Source organism: Oncorhynchus kisutch, linkage group LG15 (genome assembly GCF_002021735.2).
Source record: "Oncorhynchus kisutch isolate 150728-3 linkage group LG15, Okis_V2, whole genome shotgun sequence".
NCBI lineage: Eukaryota > Metazoa > Chordata > Actinopteri > Salmoniformes > Salmonidae > Oncorhynchus > Oncorhynchus kisutch.
In genome coordinates this window covers 9,489,735-9,509,067 of record NC_034188.2, presented here as the reverse complement: position 1 = coordinate 9,509,067, position 19,333 = coordinate 9,489,735, and the positions used below count along the sequence as shown (strand labels likewise).

Here is a 19,333-nt window from a genome sequence, read left to right as displayed (position 1 = left end):
GGAGAAGGTGGAAAGTTAAGTTCCTCGGCATACACATCACGCACAAACTGAAATGGTCCACCCACACAGAGAGCATGGTGAAGAAGACGCAGCAGCGCCTCTTCAACCTCAGGAGGCTGAAGAAATTTGGCTTGTCACCGAAGACCCTCAAACTTTTACAGATGCACAATCGAGAGCATCCTGTCGGGCTGTATCACCGCCTGGTACGGCAACTGCTCCGCCCACAACTGTAACGCTCTCAAGAGGGTAGTGAGGTCTGCACAACGCATCACCGGGGGCAAACTACCTGCCCTCCAGGACCCCTACACCACCCGATGTCACAGGAAGGCCATAAAGATCATCAAGGACAGCAACCACCCGAGCCACTGCCTGTTCACCCTGCTATCATCCAGAAGGCGAGGTCAGTACAGGTGCATCAAAGCGGGGACTGAGAGACTGAAAAACAGCTTCTATCTCAAGGCCAACAGACTGTTAAAACAGCCACCACTACCATTGCTGCCAACATATGTATATATATTTTTTTAAATTCTACCTATTGTACCTTTATTTAACCAGGCAAGTCAGTTAATAACAGATTCTTATTTTCAATGACTGCCTAGGAACAGTGGGTTAACTGGTCTAGCAACAGTGGGTTAACTGGCCTAGGAACAGTGGGTTAACTGGCCTAGGAACAGTGGGTTAACTGGCCTAGGAACAGTGGGTTAACTGGCCTAGGAACAGTGGGTTAACTGGCCTAGGAACAGTGGGTTAACTGGCCTAGGAACAGTGGGTTAACTGGCCTAGGAACAGTGGGTTAACTGGCCTAGGAACAGTGGGTTAACTGCCTGTTCAGGGGCAGAACAACAGATTTGTACCTTGTCAGCTCGGAAGTTTGAACTTGCAACCTTCCGGTTACTAGTCCAACGCTCTAACCACTAGGCTACCCTGCCGCCTCATGTGTATATACTGTACTCTATCATCTACTGCATCTTGCCTATGCCGTTCGGCCGTCACTCAATCATATATCTTTATGTACATATTCTTATTCATTCCTTTACACTTGTGTGTATGAGGTAGTTGTTGTGAAATTGTTAGATTACTTGTTAGATATTACTGCACGGTCGGAACTAGAAGCACAAGCATTTCGCTACACTCGCATTAACATCTGCTAACCATGTGTATGTGACTGTCATTCTAGATCTCCTTGCTCTCCTTGTTCGGGCGGTGCTCGGCGGTCGACGTCACCGGTCTTCTAGCCATCATTGATCCATTTTTCATTTTCCATTGGTTTTGTCTTGTCTTCCCACACACACCTGGTTTCAATCCCATTCATTACCTGTTGTGTATTTAACCCTTTGTTTCCCCGCATGTCTTTGTCAGATATTGTTTTATTGTCAGTGTTGTTTATTTGTTTTGGTGCGCGACGGGTCCTCGTACCCATGTTTGTTCATGTATGTGTTTAGTGTTATGGAGCATGTTACGTGGACATTTATTAAAAGACTCCATTTACACTCCATTTTGACTCTCCTGCGCCTGACTTCCCTGCCACCTATACAGACACACACGACGCTGACAGTGACAAATCTAATTTGATGAACATAAAATTCAACATACCAATGAGCATCTGGCTAAAAATGTTTGAGTCAGTTATAGAACCCATTGCCCTTTATGGTTGTGAGGTCTGGGGTCTGCTCACCAACCAAGAATTCACAAAATGGGACAAACACCAAATTGAGACTTGTGGTCAATTTGCAGTGTACAAAATATTATAACAAAATTTGGCCTGCGGCTGAGCCTAGTTGCCTACCCCCGGCCTAGGCGCTTGAGACTTCAGTCAGACTCACAGGTGAAGTGATGTTTTTAGAGTCTAGCCAGATGCAATACTACACACTGAGGCATTGGGGAAGGTAGACTGCCCTGGGGGCGTCAGACAGAAAGATAGACGTCATACTCACAGGTGAAGACTACGAGCGCAGTGCGGATCAGGAGATCAACCGTCAGTTCCCATCTCTCTGAGAAGCGGGACAACACAGGAGGAATCAGGATCGCAGCTGGCACGTAGAACTGAAGGGCAAAGGTGATGTAGATACCGAAACAGTAGAGAAGCTTTACAATCTGATACATCCTGGAGAGAGAGAGACAGAGAGAGAGAGCGCGAGAGAGAAACACAGAGAGAGAGAGAGACACACACAGAGAGGGGGACAGAGAGAGAGAGACACAGAGAGAGAGAGACACAGAGAGAGAGACACAGAGAGAGAGAGAGACACACAGAGAGAGAGAGACACAGAGAGAGAGAGAGAGAGAGAGAGACACACAGAGAGAGAGAGAGAGAGAGAGAGAGACACACAGAGAGAGAGAGAGAGAGAGAGAGACACAGAGAGAGAGAGACACAGAGAGAGAGAGACACAGAGAGAGAGAGACAGAGAGACACAGAGAGAGAGAGAGAGACACAGAGAGAGAGAGAGAGACACAGAGAGAGAGAGAGAGACACAGAGAGAGAGAGAGACACAGAGAGAGAGAGAGGTTAAAGTCACAGCAAAGGCTGACACACACAACCACCATGGTTTTATTGATGACTGCATTGCAAGTTCCTGAGGAGACATCATATTAATTAATGAGCAGGGCTAATTATTACGTAATCAGTAGTAGTAAGTAGTCAAACAGCACAGCATTTTGACAATAATACATCATGTAGAAACAGAAACCGAGACGGTAGTTACAATCTTATGACTTTTGATGGCTGCAATTCAAATTGGGAGTGAGCCCCTGTTATGAATGAGAGTAGTCTGATATGAATGAGCCCCTGTTATGAGAGTAGTCTGATATGAATGAGAGTAGTCTGATATGAATGAGCCCCTGTATGAGAGTAGTCTGATATGAATGAGAGTAGTCTGATATGAATGAGTCCCTGTATGAGAGTAGTCTGATATGAATGAGAGTAGTCTGATATGAATGAGCCCCTGTATGAGAGTAGTCTGATATGAATGAGCCCCTGTTATGAGAGTAGTCTGATATGAATGAGCCCCTGTTATGAGAGTAGTCTGATATGATTGAGCCCCTGTTATGAGAGTAGTCTGATATGAATGAGCCCCTGTTATGAGAGTAGTCTGATATGAATGAGAGTAGTCTGATATGAATGAGCCCCTGTATGAGAGTAGTCTGATATGAATGAGCCCCTGTAAGAGAGTAGTCTGATATAAATGAGCCCCTGTAAGACAGTAATGTAGTCTGATATAAATGAGCCACTGTTATGAGTAGTCTGATATGAATGAGCCCCTGTTATGAGAGTAGACTGATATGAATGAGTCCCTGTATGAGAGTAGTCTGATATGAATGAGTCCCTGTATGAGAGTAGTCTGATATGAATGAGAGTAGTCTGATATGAGAGTAGTCTGATATGAATGAGCCCCTGTATGAGAGTAGTCTGATATGAATGACTCCCCGTAAGACAGTAATGTAGTCTGATATGAATGAATCCCAGTAAGATAGTAATGTAGTCTGATATAAATGAGCCCCTGTAACAAATGGCTCATCATTGTCTGACCCTTTACTACAGGTTCATGACCTGCTGACCTGGTGACCTGGCTAGATCCAGTTAACATCCAATCAATGCCACTGATTAGTCAGCTCATTGAGGAACAGGGTACTGATACTCCAGCTCAGACAAACAGGGTACTGATACTCCAGCTCAGACAAACAGGGTACTGATACTCCAGACAAACATTCAGACGTATGTACGGAACTGCCTGTTGTTTTCCATCGTGACAAAGTTAAAGAGCGTCTCCTATCAGTCTATAGATAGTCAGAACAGAAGGTATCCAGTTTAGATGCCCAGGTGGATGAAACAGAGTGACCTATTGGCACAGCTTCCTGTCATTTGAGCCAGGTGGTTAGGGGTGTGTGTGTGGGTGTGTGTTTATTTATAGGTGTGTGTGTGCGTGGCCACTATCCTATCCTGCAATGCCGGCCCTACTGACAGCTGAGAGCAGCTCCGAGAGCACAGTGGAATTGGTCGTGAGCCACGCCTCCTCACAGCTTCACCGGTCAACTCTCTTTCATGCTGCCTCCCTCTGACCTGTTCAATCTGTTCCTTCTATATCTACCCGACTGATCTGTTCCTTCTAGATCTACCCGACTGATCTGTTCCTTCTAGATCTACCCGACTGATCTGTTCCTTCTAGATCTACCCGACTGATCTGTTCCTTCTAGATCTACCCGACTGATCTGTTCCTTCTAGATCTACCCGACTGATCTGTTCCTTCTAGATCTACCCGACTGATCTGTTCCTTCTAGATCTACCCGACTGATCTGTTCCTTCTAGATCTACCCGACTGATCTGTTCCTTCTAGATCTACCCGACTGATCTGTTCCTTCTAGATCTACCTGACTGATTGCTTTGATTAAGGCACGATTGAGCAAAGAATCAGTCGGCTTTACTGCCTTAAATTGAATTCTCCCTGGCTCATGATGTCTGATTCATGGTGTCTTGTAACCTGCCACCATGAATGAACGTGACTGCTGCATCTATCTCCCAGTCATTGTGTCTGTGTCTCCATAGAGACAGATACAGGAGTGGTATTTACAGAACACCTCCCAGTCATTGTCTCCATAGAGACAGATACAGGAGTGGTATTTACAGAATACCTCCCTGTCATTGTGTCTGTGTCTCCATAGCGACAGATACAGGCGTGGTATTTACAGAACACCTCCCAGTCATTGTGTCTGTGTCTCCATAGAGACAGATACAGGAGTGGTATTTACAGAACACCTCCCAGTCATTGTGTCTGTGTCTCCATAGAGACAGATACAGGAGTGGTATTTACAGAATACCTCCCAGTCATTGTCTCTAAAGAGACAGATACAGGCGTGGTATTTACAGAACACCTCCCAGTCATTGTGTCTGTGTCTCCGTAGAGACAGATACAGGAGTGGTATTTACAGAACATCAAATCAAATTTTATTTGTCACATACACATGGTTAGCAGATGTTAATGCGAGTGTAGCGAAATGCTTGTGCTTCTAGTTCCGACAATGCAGTAATAACCAACCAACAAGTAATCTAACCTAACAATTCCACAACTACTACCTTATACACACAAGTGTAAAGGAATGAAGAATATGTACATCAAAATATATGAACGAGTGATGGTACAGAACGGCATAGGCAAGACGCAGTAGATGGTATCGAGTACAGTATATACATATGAGATGAGTAATGTAGGGTATGTAAACATTATATTAAGTGGCATTGTTTAAAGTGGCTAGTGATACATTTTTTACATGAATTTCCATTATTAAAGTGGTTGGAGTTGAGTCAGTGTGTTGGCAGCAGCCACTCAATGTTAGTGGTGGCTGTTTAACAGTCTGATGGCCTTGAGATAGAAGCTGTTTTTCAGTCTCTCGGTCCAAGCTTTGATGCACCTGTACTGACCTCGCCTTCTGGATGATAGCAGGGTGAACAGGCAGTGGCTCGGGTGGTTGTTGTCCTTGATGATCTTTATGGCCTTCCTGTGACATTGGGTGGTGTAGGTGTCCTGGAGGGCAGGTAGTTGCCCCCGGTGGTGCCTTGTGCAGACCTCTCTACCCTCTGGAGAGCCTTACGGTTGTGGGCGGAGCAGTTGCCGTACCAGGCGGTGATACAGCCCACCAGGATACTCTCGATTGTGCATCTGTAAAAGTTTGTGAGTGCTTTTGGTGACACGCCGAATTTCTTCAGCCTCCTGAGGTTGAAGAGGCGCTACTGCGCCTTCTTCACGACGCTGTCTGTGTGGGTGGACCAATTCAGTTTGTCCGTGATGTGTATGCCGAGGAACTTAAAACTTACTACCCTCTCCACTACTGTCCCGTCGATGTGGATAGGGGGGTGTTCCCTCTGCTGTTTCCTGAAGTCCACGATCATCTCCTTTGTTTTGTTGACATTGAGTGCGAGGTTATTTTCCTGACATCACACTCCGAGGGCCCTCACCTCCTCTCTGTAGGCAGTCTCTTCGTTGTTGGTAATCAAACCTACCACTGTAGTGTCGTCCGCAAACTTGATTATTGAGTTGGAGGCGTGCATGGCCACCCAGTCATGGGTGAACAGGGAGTACAGGAGAGGGCTCAGAACGCACCCTTGTGGGGCCCCAGTGTTGAGGATCAGCGGGGTGGAGATGTTGTTACCTACCCTCACAACCTGGGGGCGGCCCGTCAGTCCGCACAGGGCGGGGTCGAGACCCAGGGTCTCGAGCTTGATGAGGAGTGGAGGGTACTATGGTGTTAAATGCTGAGCTGTAGTCGATGAACAGCATTCTCACATAGGTATTCCTTGTCTAGATGGGTTAGGGCAGTGTGCAGTGTGGTTGCGATTGCGTCGTCTGTGGACCTATTGGGGTGGTAAGCACATTGGAATGGGTGGAGGTGGAGGTGATATGGTCCTTGACTAGTCACTCAAAGCACTTCATGATGACGGAAGTGAGTGCTATGATAGTCATTTAGCTCAGTTACCTTAGCTTTCTTGGGAACAGGAACAATGGTGGCCCTCTTGAAGCATGTGGCCCTCTTGAAGCATCCCAGCAGACTGGGATAAGGATTGATTGAATATGTCTGTAAACACACCAGCCAGCTGGTCTGCGCCTGCTCTGAGGATGCGGCTGGGGATGCCGTCTGGGCCTGCAGCCTTGCGAGGGTTAACACGTTTAAATGTTTTACTCACGTCGGCTGCAGTGAAGGAGAGTCCGCAGGTTTTGGTAGCAGGCCGTGTCAGTGGCACTGTATTGTCCTCAAAGCGAGCAAATAAGTTGTTTAGTCTGTCTGGGAGCAAGACATCCTGGTCCGCGACAGGGCTGGTTTTCTTTTTGTAGTCCGTGATTGACTGCAGACCCTGCCACATACCTCGTGTCTGAGCCGTTGAATTGCGACTATACTTTGTCTCTTATAGCCACAGTAAAGAAAGAGAGGATCATATTTAGGGCCACAGTAAAGAGAGAGAAGGAGAGAGAGAGAGGATCCTATTTTGGTCAAATCTTCAAGACGATGCACACTTCGGGCAATCCAAAAATGACCAAAAGCCTTTCGATGAATATAATTATGACCAGTGTTACACTGTTAAACAATACAGCATCTATGTGATTCTATACAGCACCATCTCTTCAGCATCTATGTGATTCTATACAGCACCATCTCTTCAGCATCTATGTGATGATTCTATACAGCACCATCTCTTCAGCATCTATGTGATGATTCTATACAGCACCATCTCTTCAGTATCTATGTGATGATTCTATACAGCACCATCTCTTCAGTATCTATGTGATGATTCTATACAGCACCATCTCTTCAGCATCTATGTGATGATTCTATACAGCACCATCTCTTCAGTATCTATGTGATGATTCTATACAGCACCATCTCTTCAGCATCTATGTGATTCTATACAGCACCATCTCTTCAGCATCTATGTGATGATTCTATACAGCACCATCTCTTCAGCATCTATGTGATGATTCTATACAGCACCATCTCTTCAGTATCTATGTGATGATTCTATACAGCACCATCTCTTCAGTATCTATGTGATGATTCTATACAGCACCATCTCTTCAGTATCTATGTGATGATTCTATACAGCACCATCTCTTCAGCATCTATGTGATGATTCTATACAACACCATCTCTTCAGTATCTATGTGATTCTATACAGCACCATCTCTTCAGTATCTATGTGATTCTATACAGCACCATCTCTTCAGGAGATTGTAAGAAGAACTCACCAGCAGTTGGGTAAGTTAAGGGTGATACTTCCCCCAATGGCCTCTCCAAAGGTGATGTACCCTATGGTCCCCAAGCTGATATAGAGGAAGGTGATGATGCCCATACCCAGACATAGAACCATATTGAAACTCTGAGGCTTCTGCATCTTGTTCTCCAGAGGCAGGACCTGAGACATGGAGAGGAACAACGCTAGGTGACACTTCACCTTAAGTTGCCATTATACCAATGAAACTACACCTTACTAACTGTAGTGACGTTTTAATACCATAAAATTACGTCAGTATTAACATGGTAATAATGGTTTTTTTTTGCGGCATATGTTCAACATGAACAGTAATACGTTACCACTCCTATCCCCTCGAAAGCAAAGATGGCCGTTCCAAAGAAGAGAGGGTAGTCTTTGGCATGACCCACCTTGGGCAGGTTGATATGATTTGGGATGTTCTGGAAATCAAAAACAGAAAAATCGGTTGAATATCAAATTAAGTCCAGTAAGGTAATTAAATAACAATGCATAGCAGTTAACATTATAGGATGTTTGAGACTTCGCATAGATTCTACTTGTGTCTGGAACTCTATTGGAGGGATACGACATCGTTCTTCCACCACAAACTCCATCGTTTGGTGTTTTGATGATGGTAGAAACACTGGCGGAAACACACAGCCATCAGCCGCCCCAATGGTCAGGGTCCCCCTGGAGGAAGGACTCTTTTTCTAGCCATGGTAGCCAAAGATAATGGGCTAACAGGCCATTTTTATACACCACGCTAAGCATGATGGGATGTTAACTGCATAATTAACTCAGAAACCACATCTGTGTGGCAGCACCCGCGTTCAGTATAGTTTGTCTCAAGCAGTTTCTTTTATTGACGCAGGTACCTGTATTTTGATCTATTATACATCTGTTTGGGATAGTGATCATTTGAAGTGGCTCCATTTGCCCCCAGAATGCATTTGTTCACCATTCTGAATGTCTTAAGTAGAGATGGCCAACTTTGATGGAGGTGGGGGCCACAAAACCAATCAGAACTCATGATGAAGGGCCACAGGGGTTCATGGGTCTGCACCCACATCGATGCCCACAGAGTCAGAGCTGGCTCTAGCCTATTTGTTTGTTTTAAAGAAACACGTTTGCCGCAATTATACACACTTAGCCATGGAGCAGAGAGAACATTTGGCCATGGAGCAGAGAGAACATTTGGCCATGGAGCAGAGAGAACATTTAGCCATGGAGCAGAGAGAACATTTAGCCATGGAGCAGAGAGAACATTTAGCCATGGAGCAGAGAGAACATTTAGCCATGGAGCAGAGAGAACATTTAGCCATGGAGCAGAGAGAACAATGTACAGTTTTTAACATGATATTTGATGATCAAATGAGGGCCCCCAGTCAGTAATTTGACCAGGATTATTTTAAAAGTTTAGATAGCTGGCAGCTAGACTCGCTATAAAATGTTAGCTGACATTGACTAACTGAGTAACTGTCAGTGACTGGCATAAAAAGACAACTGCTGATGTACAACCAAATTTCGAAAATTGCACCTTTGGTATTCTACTATTGTAACTCTCAACAGTAAATTAAAACCACGACAGAGTTCCTAGTTGCCCTGGTCTAAACTGAATTGGAACCCTCAACACCCCCCCTCCCCCCACCACCACCCCACCCTCCGGTCTTGGTCTCGACTCGGACTCGATTTGCGCCGGACTTGAATAGGTCTCGAACACAACACTGCCTGTCACTAGTCATTGCCTCTTCATCCATAACAACCACAACCCAATCAGTGGAGAGATAGGGGTGGCGGGGCTGGTTGCTATAGAATGCCTACATTAGAATGATATCATATTGTTGGAACATTTCATTATATACATAACAGGCAGTGGATTTAGATGGCTACTACCGTTAAGAACGGATGTTTTGGAGCTTTGCATCAAGTAAGTTACGTATTTACTGTAATTCACCTTTTAAGTGCCAACGTCATGAATAAACCAACTAAAGCTGAGACTGAGGGAACGGCCCAGTGTGTTACAGGCTTTTACATTTATTTTTCAAGGTTAGAGGTTATCACATTGGTGTCACCTCGTTAGTCAGTATGTGTTTTACCTGTGCTGGCCCAGGGGATATGTAAGAGCGTCTGGCCCAGGGGATATGTAAGAGCGTCTGGCCCAGGGGATATGTAAGAGCGTCTGGCCCAGGGGATATGTAAGAGCGTCTGGCCCAGGGGATATGTAAGAGCGTCTGGCCCAGGGGATATGTAAGAGCGTCTGGCCCAGGGGATATGTAAGAGCGTCTGGCCCAGGGGATATGTAAGAGCGTCTGGCCCAGGGGATATGTAAGAGCGTCTGGCCCAGGGGATATGTAAGAGCGTCTGGCCCAGGGGATATGTAAGAGCGTCTGGCCCAGGGGATATGTAAGAGCGTCTGGCCCAGGGGATATTTAAGAGCGGCTGGCCCAGGGGATATTTAAGAGCGGCTGGCCCAGGGGATATTTAAGAGCGGCTGGCCCAGGGGATATTTAAGAGCGGCTGGCCCAGGGCATATTTAATAGCGGCTGGCCCAGGGGATATTTAATAGTGGCTGGCCCAGTGCTCCAGTTGGCTCTCCCCATTTTGATTTCTAACAAACAAAAACAAAATCTGATTTACCCCTGTTCTGCTCCACTTTGTGGTCTCCTTCCTGTCGAAGTTTGGCGTTGGTTTTAATTGTGTTTGCCTCTTCTCTTCTTTTAGTGGGTGCTCCTGGTGGGTGTCTTTTAGGTCCCAGTTGTTGCAAGTCAACTTTCAGTAGACACCTTCATGAGTGTTTTTCAGAACCCCTCCTAAAACCCCACCAGTTTCGTTTTGGTTGTTGTTAGTGATTCTTCATTAGTTCCCCCTTCTGTTTGACAACATTTTGGGAGGGTTTCTTGCTAGGGAATGTAACACGTGTCATGGGACTGGAGTGTATTCATTAGTGCACACTGTAGCAAACTGTTTTGCAACAGAAAACGTTTCGCAATGAAAAGTTGCGTTTCTTATTTGGACAAGTTCATGTTAGTCCCTCCCCCCAGAAGACGCAGTCCTGCAGTACCTACCATGAAGCAGAAGACAGTACCTACCGTGAAGCAGACGATGCAGTCCTGCAGTACCTACCATGAAGCAGAAGACAGTACCTACCGTGAAGCAGACGATGCAGTCCTGCAGTACCTACCGTGAAGCCGAAGATGCAGTCCTGCAGTACCTACCGTGAAGCCGAAGATGCAGTCCTGCAGTACCTACCGTGAAGCCGAAGATGCAGCCCTGCAGTACCTACCGTGAAGCCGAAGATGCAGTCCTGCAGTACCTACCCTGAAGCAGAAGATGCAGCCCTTCAGTACCTACCATGAAGCAGAAGACAGCCCTGCAGTACCTACCGTGAAGCCGAAGATGCAGTCCTGCAGTACCTACCATGAAGCCGAAGATGCAGTCCTGCAGTACCTACCGTGAAGCCGAAGATGCAGCCCTGCAGTACTTACCGTGAAGCCGAAGATGCAGGCCTGCAGTACCTACCCTGAAGCAGAAGATGCAGCCCTTCAATACCTACCATGAAGCAGAAGACAGCCCTGCAGTACCTACCATGAAGCAGAAAACAGCCCTGTAGTACCTACCGTGAAGCAGAAAACAGCCCTGTAGTACCTACCGTGAAGCAGAAGAAGTAGATGAGGACCAGACTAGTACACATGGCCAGGTTGGCTGCCAGAGAGAGTGGGGCCAGATACTTCAGGTTTGGGGTGAACACCAGGAGTATAATGGCTGGCAGGAAACACAACATGTAGAGACGGGAGTCAAAGCTGGGGACGGTCACAGCCGTCTGGTTTCTGTGGCAGTTCATGGTTGTCCCGTTAGAAGCCTCCACCACCTGAAGGAAGAATGCCAAAGTATAGTGAACACATAGTAGGGTATCCTTCGCTCACGTCATGCCATCCTAAACTGTACTCTGCTGGATCTGGTATTTTCTTCATATTGCCCTTTCCAGCAAGGTGCAAGCAACCGATGGATAGTGATGGCTTTGGGATGTCTGAACTTTAAATGTTATGAATCATTAGCTATAATAGAGACCTGAGGGGTGCCATAGCCGAGGGACTACAGAGGCTAATGGTTATCTGTAGGAGGAAGGTATATGGTGGTTGCAATTAAGCTTGGAATGTACAGACTGTAGGGAAAGCGATCACATGTGGCAGGCATTGATAAGGGGAGAGAGAGTCATGGATTAGTGATGAAGGGGGTGGAGGCCAGGTCACATTAAGGGGGCAATGTTATTGCCCGTATCACTTAGTTTCCTGCCTAGCAATAAAGATAATGTGTAGCGAGAAGGAGGAGACTTCACCCCAAAGTGGGGTACAAATACCACCACTATTTTAAACATGTTTTTGTCGCTTCAACAGTTCGATCCTTTGGGAAGAATAAACTTGGTTTAAGCTTTCACAGTGTCCGTTGAGTTCTTACTCTAATAATTAGAACCTAATGGTTGGCGTTGTCGGCAGGATTCACCATGATTTATAGTCAAACCAGAGAGTCCAGAGCTGGCAACAAACAAGGTAGGCACAGTTCCTACACCTGTTGTTTCCACTCATTTTGATATCTTGGGGAGATGAAAATTGTAGGCTGAACACTTATAGGATACGGATCTAGAAAGCCTGAGTTTATTCAGTAGGGCCCATTGAGAAAGGACCGGTCGTAAATATATGGTGTAGGGTGGGTTCCTTTAAGGATAGGTCCCAAGTGGAGGTTTTCCTCTGCGAGATCTGTAAAAGGGGACAGAAATCTCAGCTGCAGTGACAGTGAGGCAGTAGAGCGTATGTGGATAGTGATAAGAAGGTTACCTATAAACTCTGAAGAAAAGCCTGGTTAAAAGAAAAGCAATAAGATATTTGAAAACTGTTTGAGATTCGTGTAGGAACATTAGCAATAAGGAGAGAGGTTGGTTTATGCCCCATGACAGATTATGTGGAAATAGGAAGTGTGAATCATTCTGGTAATGTGTGTTATCAACAACAGTGATATTTGATGCGCTACACTTGAATAAGACATTGAGTCATCCGTATTCTCCAGTAATACATTAACAGACACTGTAGTTTTGGTTCTAATACAAGGTATTAAGTGCCGTTACCAATACCATAACTATTCTCTGGGGAAGTGGGTATCAATGCCATAACTATTCTCTGGGGAAGTGGGTATCAATGCCATAACTATTCTCTGGGGAAGTGGGTATCAATGCCATAACTATTCTCTGGGGAAGTGGGTATCAATGCCATAACTATTCTCTGGGGAAGTGGGTATCAATGCCATAACTATTCTCTGGGGAAGTGGGTATCAATGCCATAACTATTCTCTGGGGAAGTGGGTATCAATGCCATAACTATTCTCTGGGGAAGTGGGTATCAATACCATAACTATTCTCTGGGGAAGTGGGTATCAATACCATAACTATTCTCTGGGGAAGTGGGTATCAATACCATAACTATTCTCCGGGGAAGTGGGTATCAATACCATAACTATTCTCCGGGGAAGTGGGTAGAGCAACCTTAGAAAGTAGTTAATAGAAGGTGGGTTTTATAGACGGGAGTGAAGAAATCTAAAACACCCGGGACACGGTCGGGAGAGGTTTGGGAATAATAACTATTGATATGGTGACAGACGGACCAGATTCTCCCTGTGAAGCGGAGCTAGAGGATTTTAATAAAGCCATGGAGGCCGCTGAAAGAAGCGCAAGAGCATTCTACCAATTTGGCTCGAATATGGGAAAAATGTAGCAAACTGGGTCAAATTGACCAGCACTTCCCTGTTGACGGAAAACTCAAATCAAACTAAAGAACTCAGACATGCTGTTGTGCACAATGACGTCAATGAGAAATCGCAAGCTCAATATACAAGTGTTTTGATGTCAGCGTTTAATCAACAGAAGAGTATAACTGATTATTATTATTATTATAACTTATTAACTTACTTATGATTAAAATTCATTTGTAGATGTACTCAGCTTCAAAATGTGAGTACATAGATATCATTTGTACTTCGGTTTTGATGGCAGGTTTGATTAAAAAAAATGGCAATTGAGGGGGTAGTGGATGAAATAGAGCAGGATGCTTTATGAGTAGAAAATAAAAAACTCTGCTCACTTAACAGATGTGCGAGGGGTTAATACGACCACAGGGAAAGTCACTAACTATAGTTTCAATGGCCAAGGTAAGGCACCGAAACGTAGAGAAAAAACAAAGGTGTGGGGCTGTTGGTCATTGGAAAAAGGAGTGTAAAGTAGGAAAGAAGCCTGCTGTATACGGGGGAAACATGCTGCCTGCTGTATACGGGGGAAACATGCTGCCTGCTGTATACGGGGGAAACATGCTGCCTGCTGTATACGGGGGAAACATGCTGCCTGCTGTATACGGGGGAAACATGCTACCTGGTGTATACGGGGAAACATGCTACCTGGTGTATACGGGGAAACATGCTGCCTGGTGTATACGGGGAAACATGCTGCCTGGTGTATACGGGGAAACATGCTGCCTGGTGTATACGGGGAAACATGCTGCCTGCTATATACGGGGAAACATGCTGCCTGCTGTATACGGGGGAAACATGCTGCCTGCTGTATACGGAAAAACATGCCGCCTGCTGTATACGGGGAAAACATGCCGCCTGCTGTATACGGGGAAACATGCCGCCTGCTGTATACGGGGAAACATGCCGCCTGCTGTATACGGGGAAACATGCTGCCTGCTGTATACGGGGCGTTCGCCTCTTTTTCAAAAGAGCAACAACAAATCCTCCTGAAAGCAGCAGGACAGGAAACTTCCACATAGCGGTGTATGGCCTCGGTACGATCAATAGTAGGTCATAGAGATTACAGTTTCTATGTCATCACGTCTTACACAACTTTTTAATAGACGCCAGGATCAAATATCGCGGATTCCTTATGGTGAGAAATTGGCTAAATTTGCCAAAGGAAAAAGCATATTGGGTTGAAGGATCTAATCGAAATACCAGGGGGATGGGTTCTAAGGAGGAAACCCATTGACATTATCTGGCCAAACACTCCTCGCAAACTCAGAAAACCTTGGGAGGTTTTTAATCTCATGAGACATTCTGTCATTTTATTACGAATAGATTTACATTTTATGTCGTCTTACTCTGAAATAGATTTCTAGAATGGACGAAAAGGTGGAGGGGGTTCACGAGGAATTAGCATATGGGTATATTTTTTGTTCATGAACATGGTAGTGTGGTGGTCATGCAGAATCATAGGGGAAAGAGACCAGTGAATTGTTGGACTCGTGGTGAGAATAAGTCACCGTGTCTAAGGGTAGTACATGCTAAATACATAATAGGATGGGGTGGATTAAAACATGATTGGAGTAATGGACCGTGGATTTACCATTATCTTCTTCGGTTTATAATTAATACTTCTGGATTGCTGATTAAGATGTAGCATAGTGAATGCTAACGAAATGTACACTTTGTTTTCCAGAAGAGGAGGGGGTTTCATTATCTCTCGTTGGAATGTTCCCAGAGACTGTGGTATTGGGGAGAGCAGTTAGTGATATTCAGCAGTTTTAAGTGTAAAAAGGTTCTGAATTAGAAACGGAGTTCTCAGATAAGGCCTGTTCTTGTGTGTTTTTGACACACACACACACACACACACACACACACACACACACACACACACACACACACACACACAACCGATTATGCATATGCGTTAGTGGTGTTGATACTGTGGGATTTATTTTGTGTGGGGTCTTATCAACTTGGTTTTAATTTGGGTATGCAATTACTTTACGAGATACCATTATTTCCACATGGAGTTATCAAGAGTTGTAATTCTGAGTTGATTGGTTATTCGAATTTGTTTATTTTTGATGGAACATGTTTTTGAATGACGATGTGAATCATGTGTTCGAAGGGGAAATAGTTCCCAGGGGCCTTTGGGTAAAATACACAAACGTATTTTGTTCAGTCTGCATATAGAAGGAAAAAGATACGTTAATAATGGGTTGACAGTTACTCCAAATGGATTGTGATATGTGAATTGATGATTTCATTTTGTTGTGTCTTTGTATCGATACAAATTACACCAGATTGAGTCTACTGTATTGTTGGGTTAGGGTGCTAATTCTCTGATCTGGTAACTCTTCAGAGCGGTCAGCAGTAGAATAAGGGAGTATGAACTAACTTTGACAATGGTTGTTTCTACAGTAACAGCATGTTGTTATGCTCTTTGACATTTGTCGTAGAGATAATGTTATTTAAGAAAATTGGGAATGGTAATAATTTGTCATACAGTTCAATGCTTGTCTGGATTTCTTGAATCCGAAATGAATTGAACTAAACTGTTTTTCCTGATCTGTCCTCTCGAGGTTATCATGGAAGGTGATGTTCGATCGTGTCTTAATGCATGTAGGAATAATTTGACCACAAACAGTGTGTGTGAAACTCAAAACCCTCCCTAACCGGCTGAAGAAAGAGCAACGAAGGCGTTCAATGTGACAGAGACTTTGGACCAATCGGAGTCCGAGCCATTAACCTGGGTACGTACGGGCAGCAGGAGTGTGCCATGAGTCCGGAGACGGCGCATATGGAGTGAGCATGGAGAGAGATCACATTCAAACTTCTATCATGCTCCTGGTGTACTGCTGAGAGAAATGGACCAGACAGAATGGTGGTAGCGGCTCAGGTGAGAGGATTGTATGTGGGGGAAAAAACATATTACTTTATATTGAAATTGGGACATTACCAAGGGCCATCAAAAGTGACAGACAAGAGTTACATATGTGCCGTTGGGAAGGAGGAAATGCCCGGGAGGAGAGGGGGTGGGATTGAAGAAGGCTTACACACTGCGAACAATTTAGACAAAGAATACATTGGAGATAGCGATCTAACATTACCATGCCTCTCACAACAGGAAAACAGGGACAAAAGGGGGGGGTTGTAATGAGAATAGTCATTACCGGCAATAAAAGGCCCCCGTTTATAAATGTACATTCTAACCGTGATGATGTGTGCCAGGTTGAAAAGCTCAAATTCACGTGATAAGACTCCAAGTAAAACACTAAGAACTGTCATTCTAAATTAGTTGGATAATTTATAAAAATGATTTAGTTATGATTCAGCTTCAGCGAGAGAGAGTTGCTCTCAAATTGTGAGGGGTGGGTGCACTGCCCAAATGTATTATGCCTAGGGAGGGCTCTAGAAACCTTATCTTTAAGTGTCCTTAGACAGGGAGGTTGTTAGGAGAACTCACTGGATGATAGCTAGGTTCAAACATAATTTCTTTGTAAAAAATTTTTTACCATGTCATCAGAATTTTTATGTTAAATCGCAACAATACATATAGATTGCTGGAGGATACGGTACAATGAATTGCATACAAGGCTCATAGTCTGTGTCTTGCGTTATTAACACCCAAGGATGGAGCCGGGCATCACAAGGGCATAGAACATAACAGATGGACAGTTCTTTCCCCAGTTTAAAGTCAAAAGTGCTGTGAAATTATCCCCGCTTTCCTTTTCAAGTCAATATGTTTTTAGGTTTCGTGGAATCATTGTTCCAGAGGAAGGACAGATTTATATTGACTAATTGATTTAAGAATGTTTTAGTGTGTGTTTATAACTGTAGAAGTGCATTAGGAGTAGTGACTAGTGTGTTACGGGTTTAGATGGAATGCTATATGTGCACATGTATCTGTAGCAGGAGGCGAGGTTCACACGAGGCCCGTGGTTGAGACAAAAGGTTTGCACAAGGTTGTTAAGGGAGATGGAATGTGACTGGGGTGGAGATCAGTGGAGGCTCATTAAGGAAGGTTGTTAAGGGAGATGGAATGTGACTGGGGTGGAGATCAGTGGAGGCTCATTAAGGAAGGTTGTTAAGGGAGATGGAATGTGACTGGGGTGGAGATCAGTGGAGGCTCATTAAGGAAGGTCGTGGTGATAGAGTGGTATTATTCCCAGAGACTATGTACAGTTGAAGTTGGAAGTTTACATACACCTTAGCCAAATACATTTAAACTCAGTTTTTCACAATTCCTGACATTTAATCTGAGTAAAAATTTGCTGTGTTAGGTCAGTTAGGATCACCAACTTATTTTAAGAATGTGAAATGTCAGAATAATAGTAGAGAGAATGATTTATTTAAGCTTTTATTTCTTTCAACTCATTCCCAGTGGGTGAGAAGTTTACATACACTCAATTAGTATTTGGTAGCATTGCCTTTAAATTGTTTAACTAAGGTCAAAGGTTTCAGGTAGCCTTCCACAAGCTTCCCACAATAAGTTGGGTGAATTTTGTCCCATTCCTCCTGACAGAGCTGGTGTAACTGAGTCAGGTTTGTAGGCCTCCTTGCTCGTAGACGCGTTTTCAGTTCTGCCCACAAATGTTCTATAGGACTGAGGTCAGGGCTTTGTGATGGCCACTCCAATACCTTGACTTTGTTGTCCTTAAGCCATTTTGCCACAACTTTGGAAGTATGCTTGGTCATTGCTTTAACTGATGCCTTGAGATGTTGCTTCAATATTTCCACATAATTTCCTTCCCTTATGATGCCATCTATTTTGTGAAGTGCACCAGTCCCTCCTGCAGCAAAGCACGTCCACAACATAATGCTGACCCCCCCCCCCCCCCTCCCGTGCTCCACGGTTGGGATGGTGTTCTTCGGCTTCAAAGTCTCCCCCGTTTTTCTCCAAACACAACGATGGTCATTGTGGCCAAACAGTTCTATTTTAGTTTCATCAGACCAGAGGACATTTCGACATTTCTCCTAAAAGTACAATCTTTGTCCCCATGTGCAGTCGCAAACCGTAGTCTGGCTTTTTTATGGCAGTTTTGGAGCAGTGGCTTCTTCCTTGCTGAGTGGCCTTTCAGGTTATGTCGATATAGGACTCGTTTTACTGTGGATATAGACACTTTTGTACCCGTTTCCTCCAGCATCTTCACAAGGTCCTTGTGTTTATTTTCCTCAGGTCTTGGCTGATTTCATTTGAATTTTCCCAAGATGTCAAGCAAAGAGGCACTGAGTTTGAAGGCAGCCTTCAAATACATCCACAGGTACACCTCCAATTGACTCAAATGATGTCAATTAGCCTATCAGAAGCTTCTAAAGCCATGACATAATTTTCTGGAATTTTCCAAGCTGTTTAAAGGCACAGTCAACTTAGTGTATGTAAACTTCTGACCCACTGGAATTGTGATACAGTGAATTATAAGTGAAATAATCTGTCTGTAAACAATTGTTGGAAAAATTACTTGTGTCATGCAAAGTAGATGTCCTAACCGACTTGCCAAAACTATAGTTTGTTAACAAGACATTTGTGGAGTGGTTGAAAAACAAGTTTTAATGACTTCAACCTAAGTGGATGTAAACTTCTGACCTCAACTGTATATTGTTACTGGAGATAACTGTCCTCCTGTCTCTCTACACAGCGAACTGTGCAAAATATAGGGTCTATTAGGAGTTCAATTGAACATTAACACAGACCCAGATCATGGTGAGAGTAGAAGAGATAGTGTCTGAAATGCCATCACTATTGTCAACTTTCAAGAAACCTGTGACTCAGAGTTGTGTTAGGTTGGATATTCCAACTTCATTAATCTCTTCCCC

The 19,333-nt window shown here is 44.4% G+C and overlaps 1 protein-coding gene across 2 annotated transcripts in view; it reads right to left on the bottom strand.

Annotated features, from left to right (window-relative positions):
* Positions 1 to 19,333, bottom strand: part of LOC109905912 (proton-coupled amino acid transporter 1-like) — a 54,100-nt gene that overhangs the window by 18,740 nt on the left and 16,027 nt on the right. For both annotated transcript variants that reach the window (XM_031789597.1, XM_020503561.2), the window contains exons 8-11: positions 11,382 to 11,600; positions 8,074 to 8,172; positions 7,728 to 7,894; positions 1,935 to 2,104 (exon numbers count right to left, since the gene is read on the bottom strand). In XM_031789597.1, the coding sequence (XP_031645457.1) occupies positions 1,935 to 2,104; positions 7,728 to 7,894; positions 8,074 to 8,172; positions 11,382 to 11,600 (655 nt within the window). The remainder of the gene's footprint in view (positions 1 to 1,934; positions 2,105 to 7,727; positions 7,895 to 8,073; positions 8,173 to 11,381; positions 11,601 to 19,333) is intronic.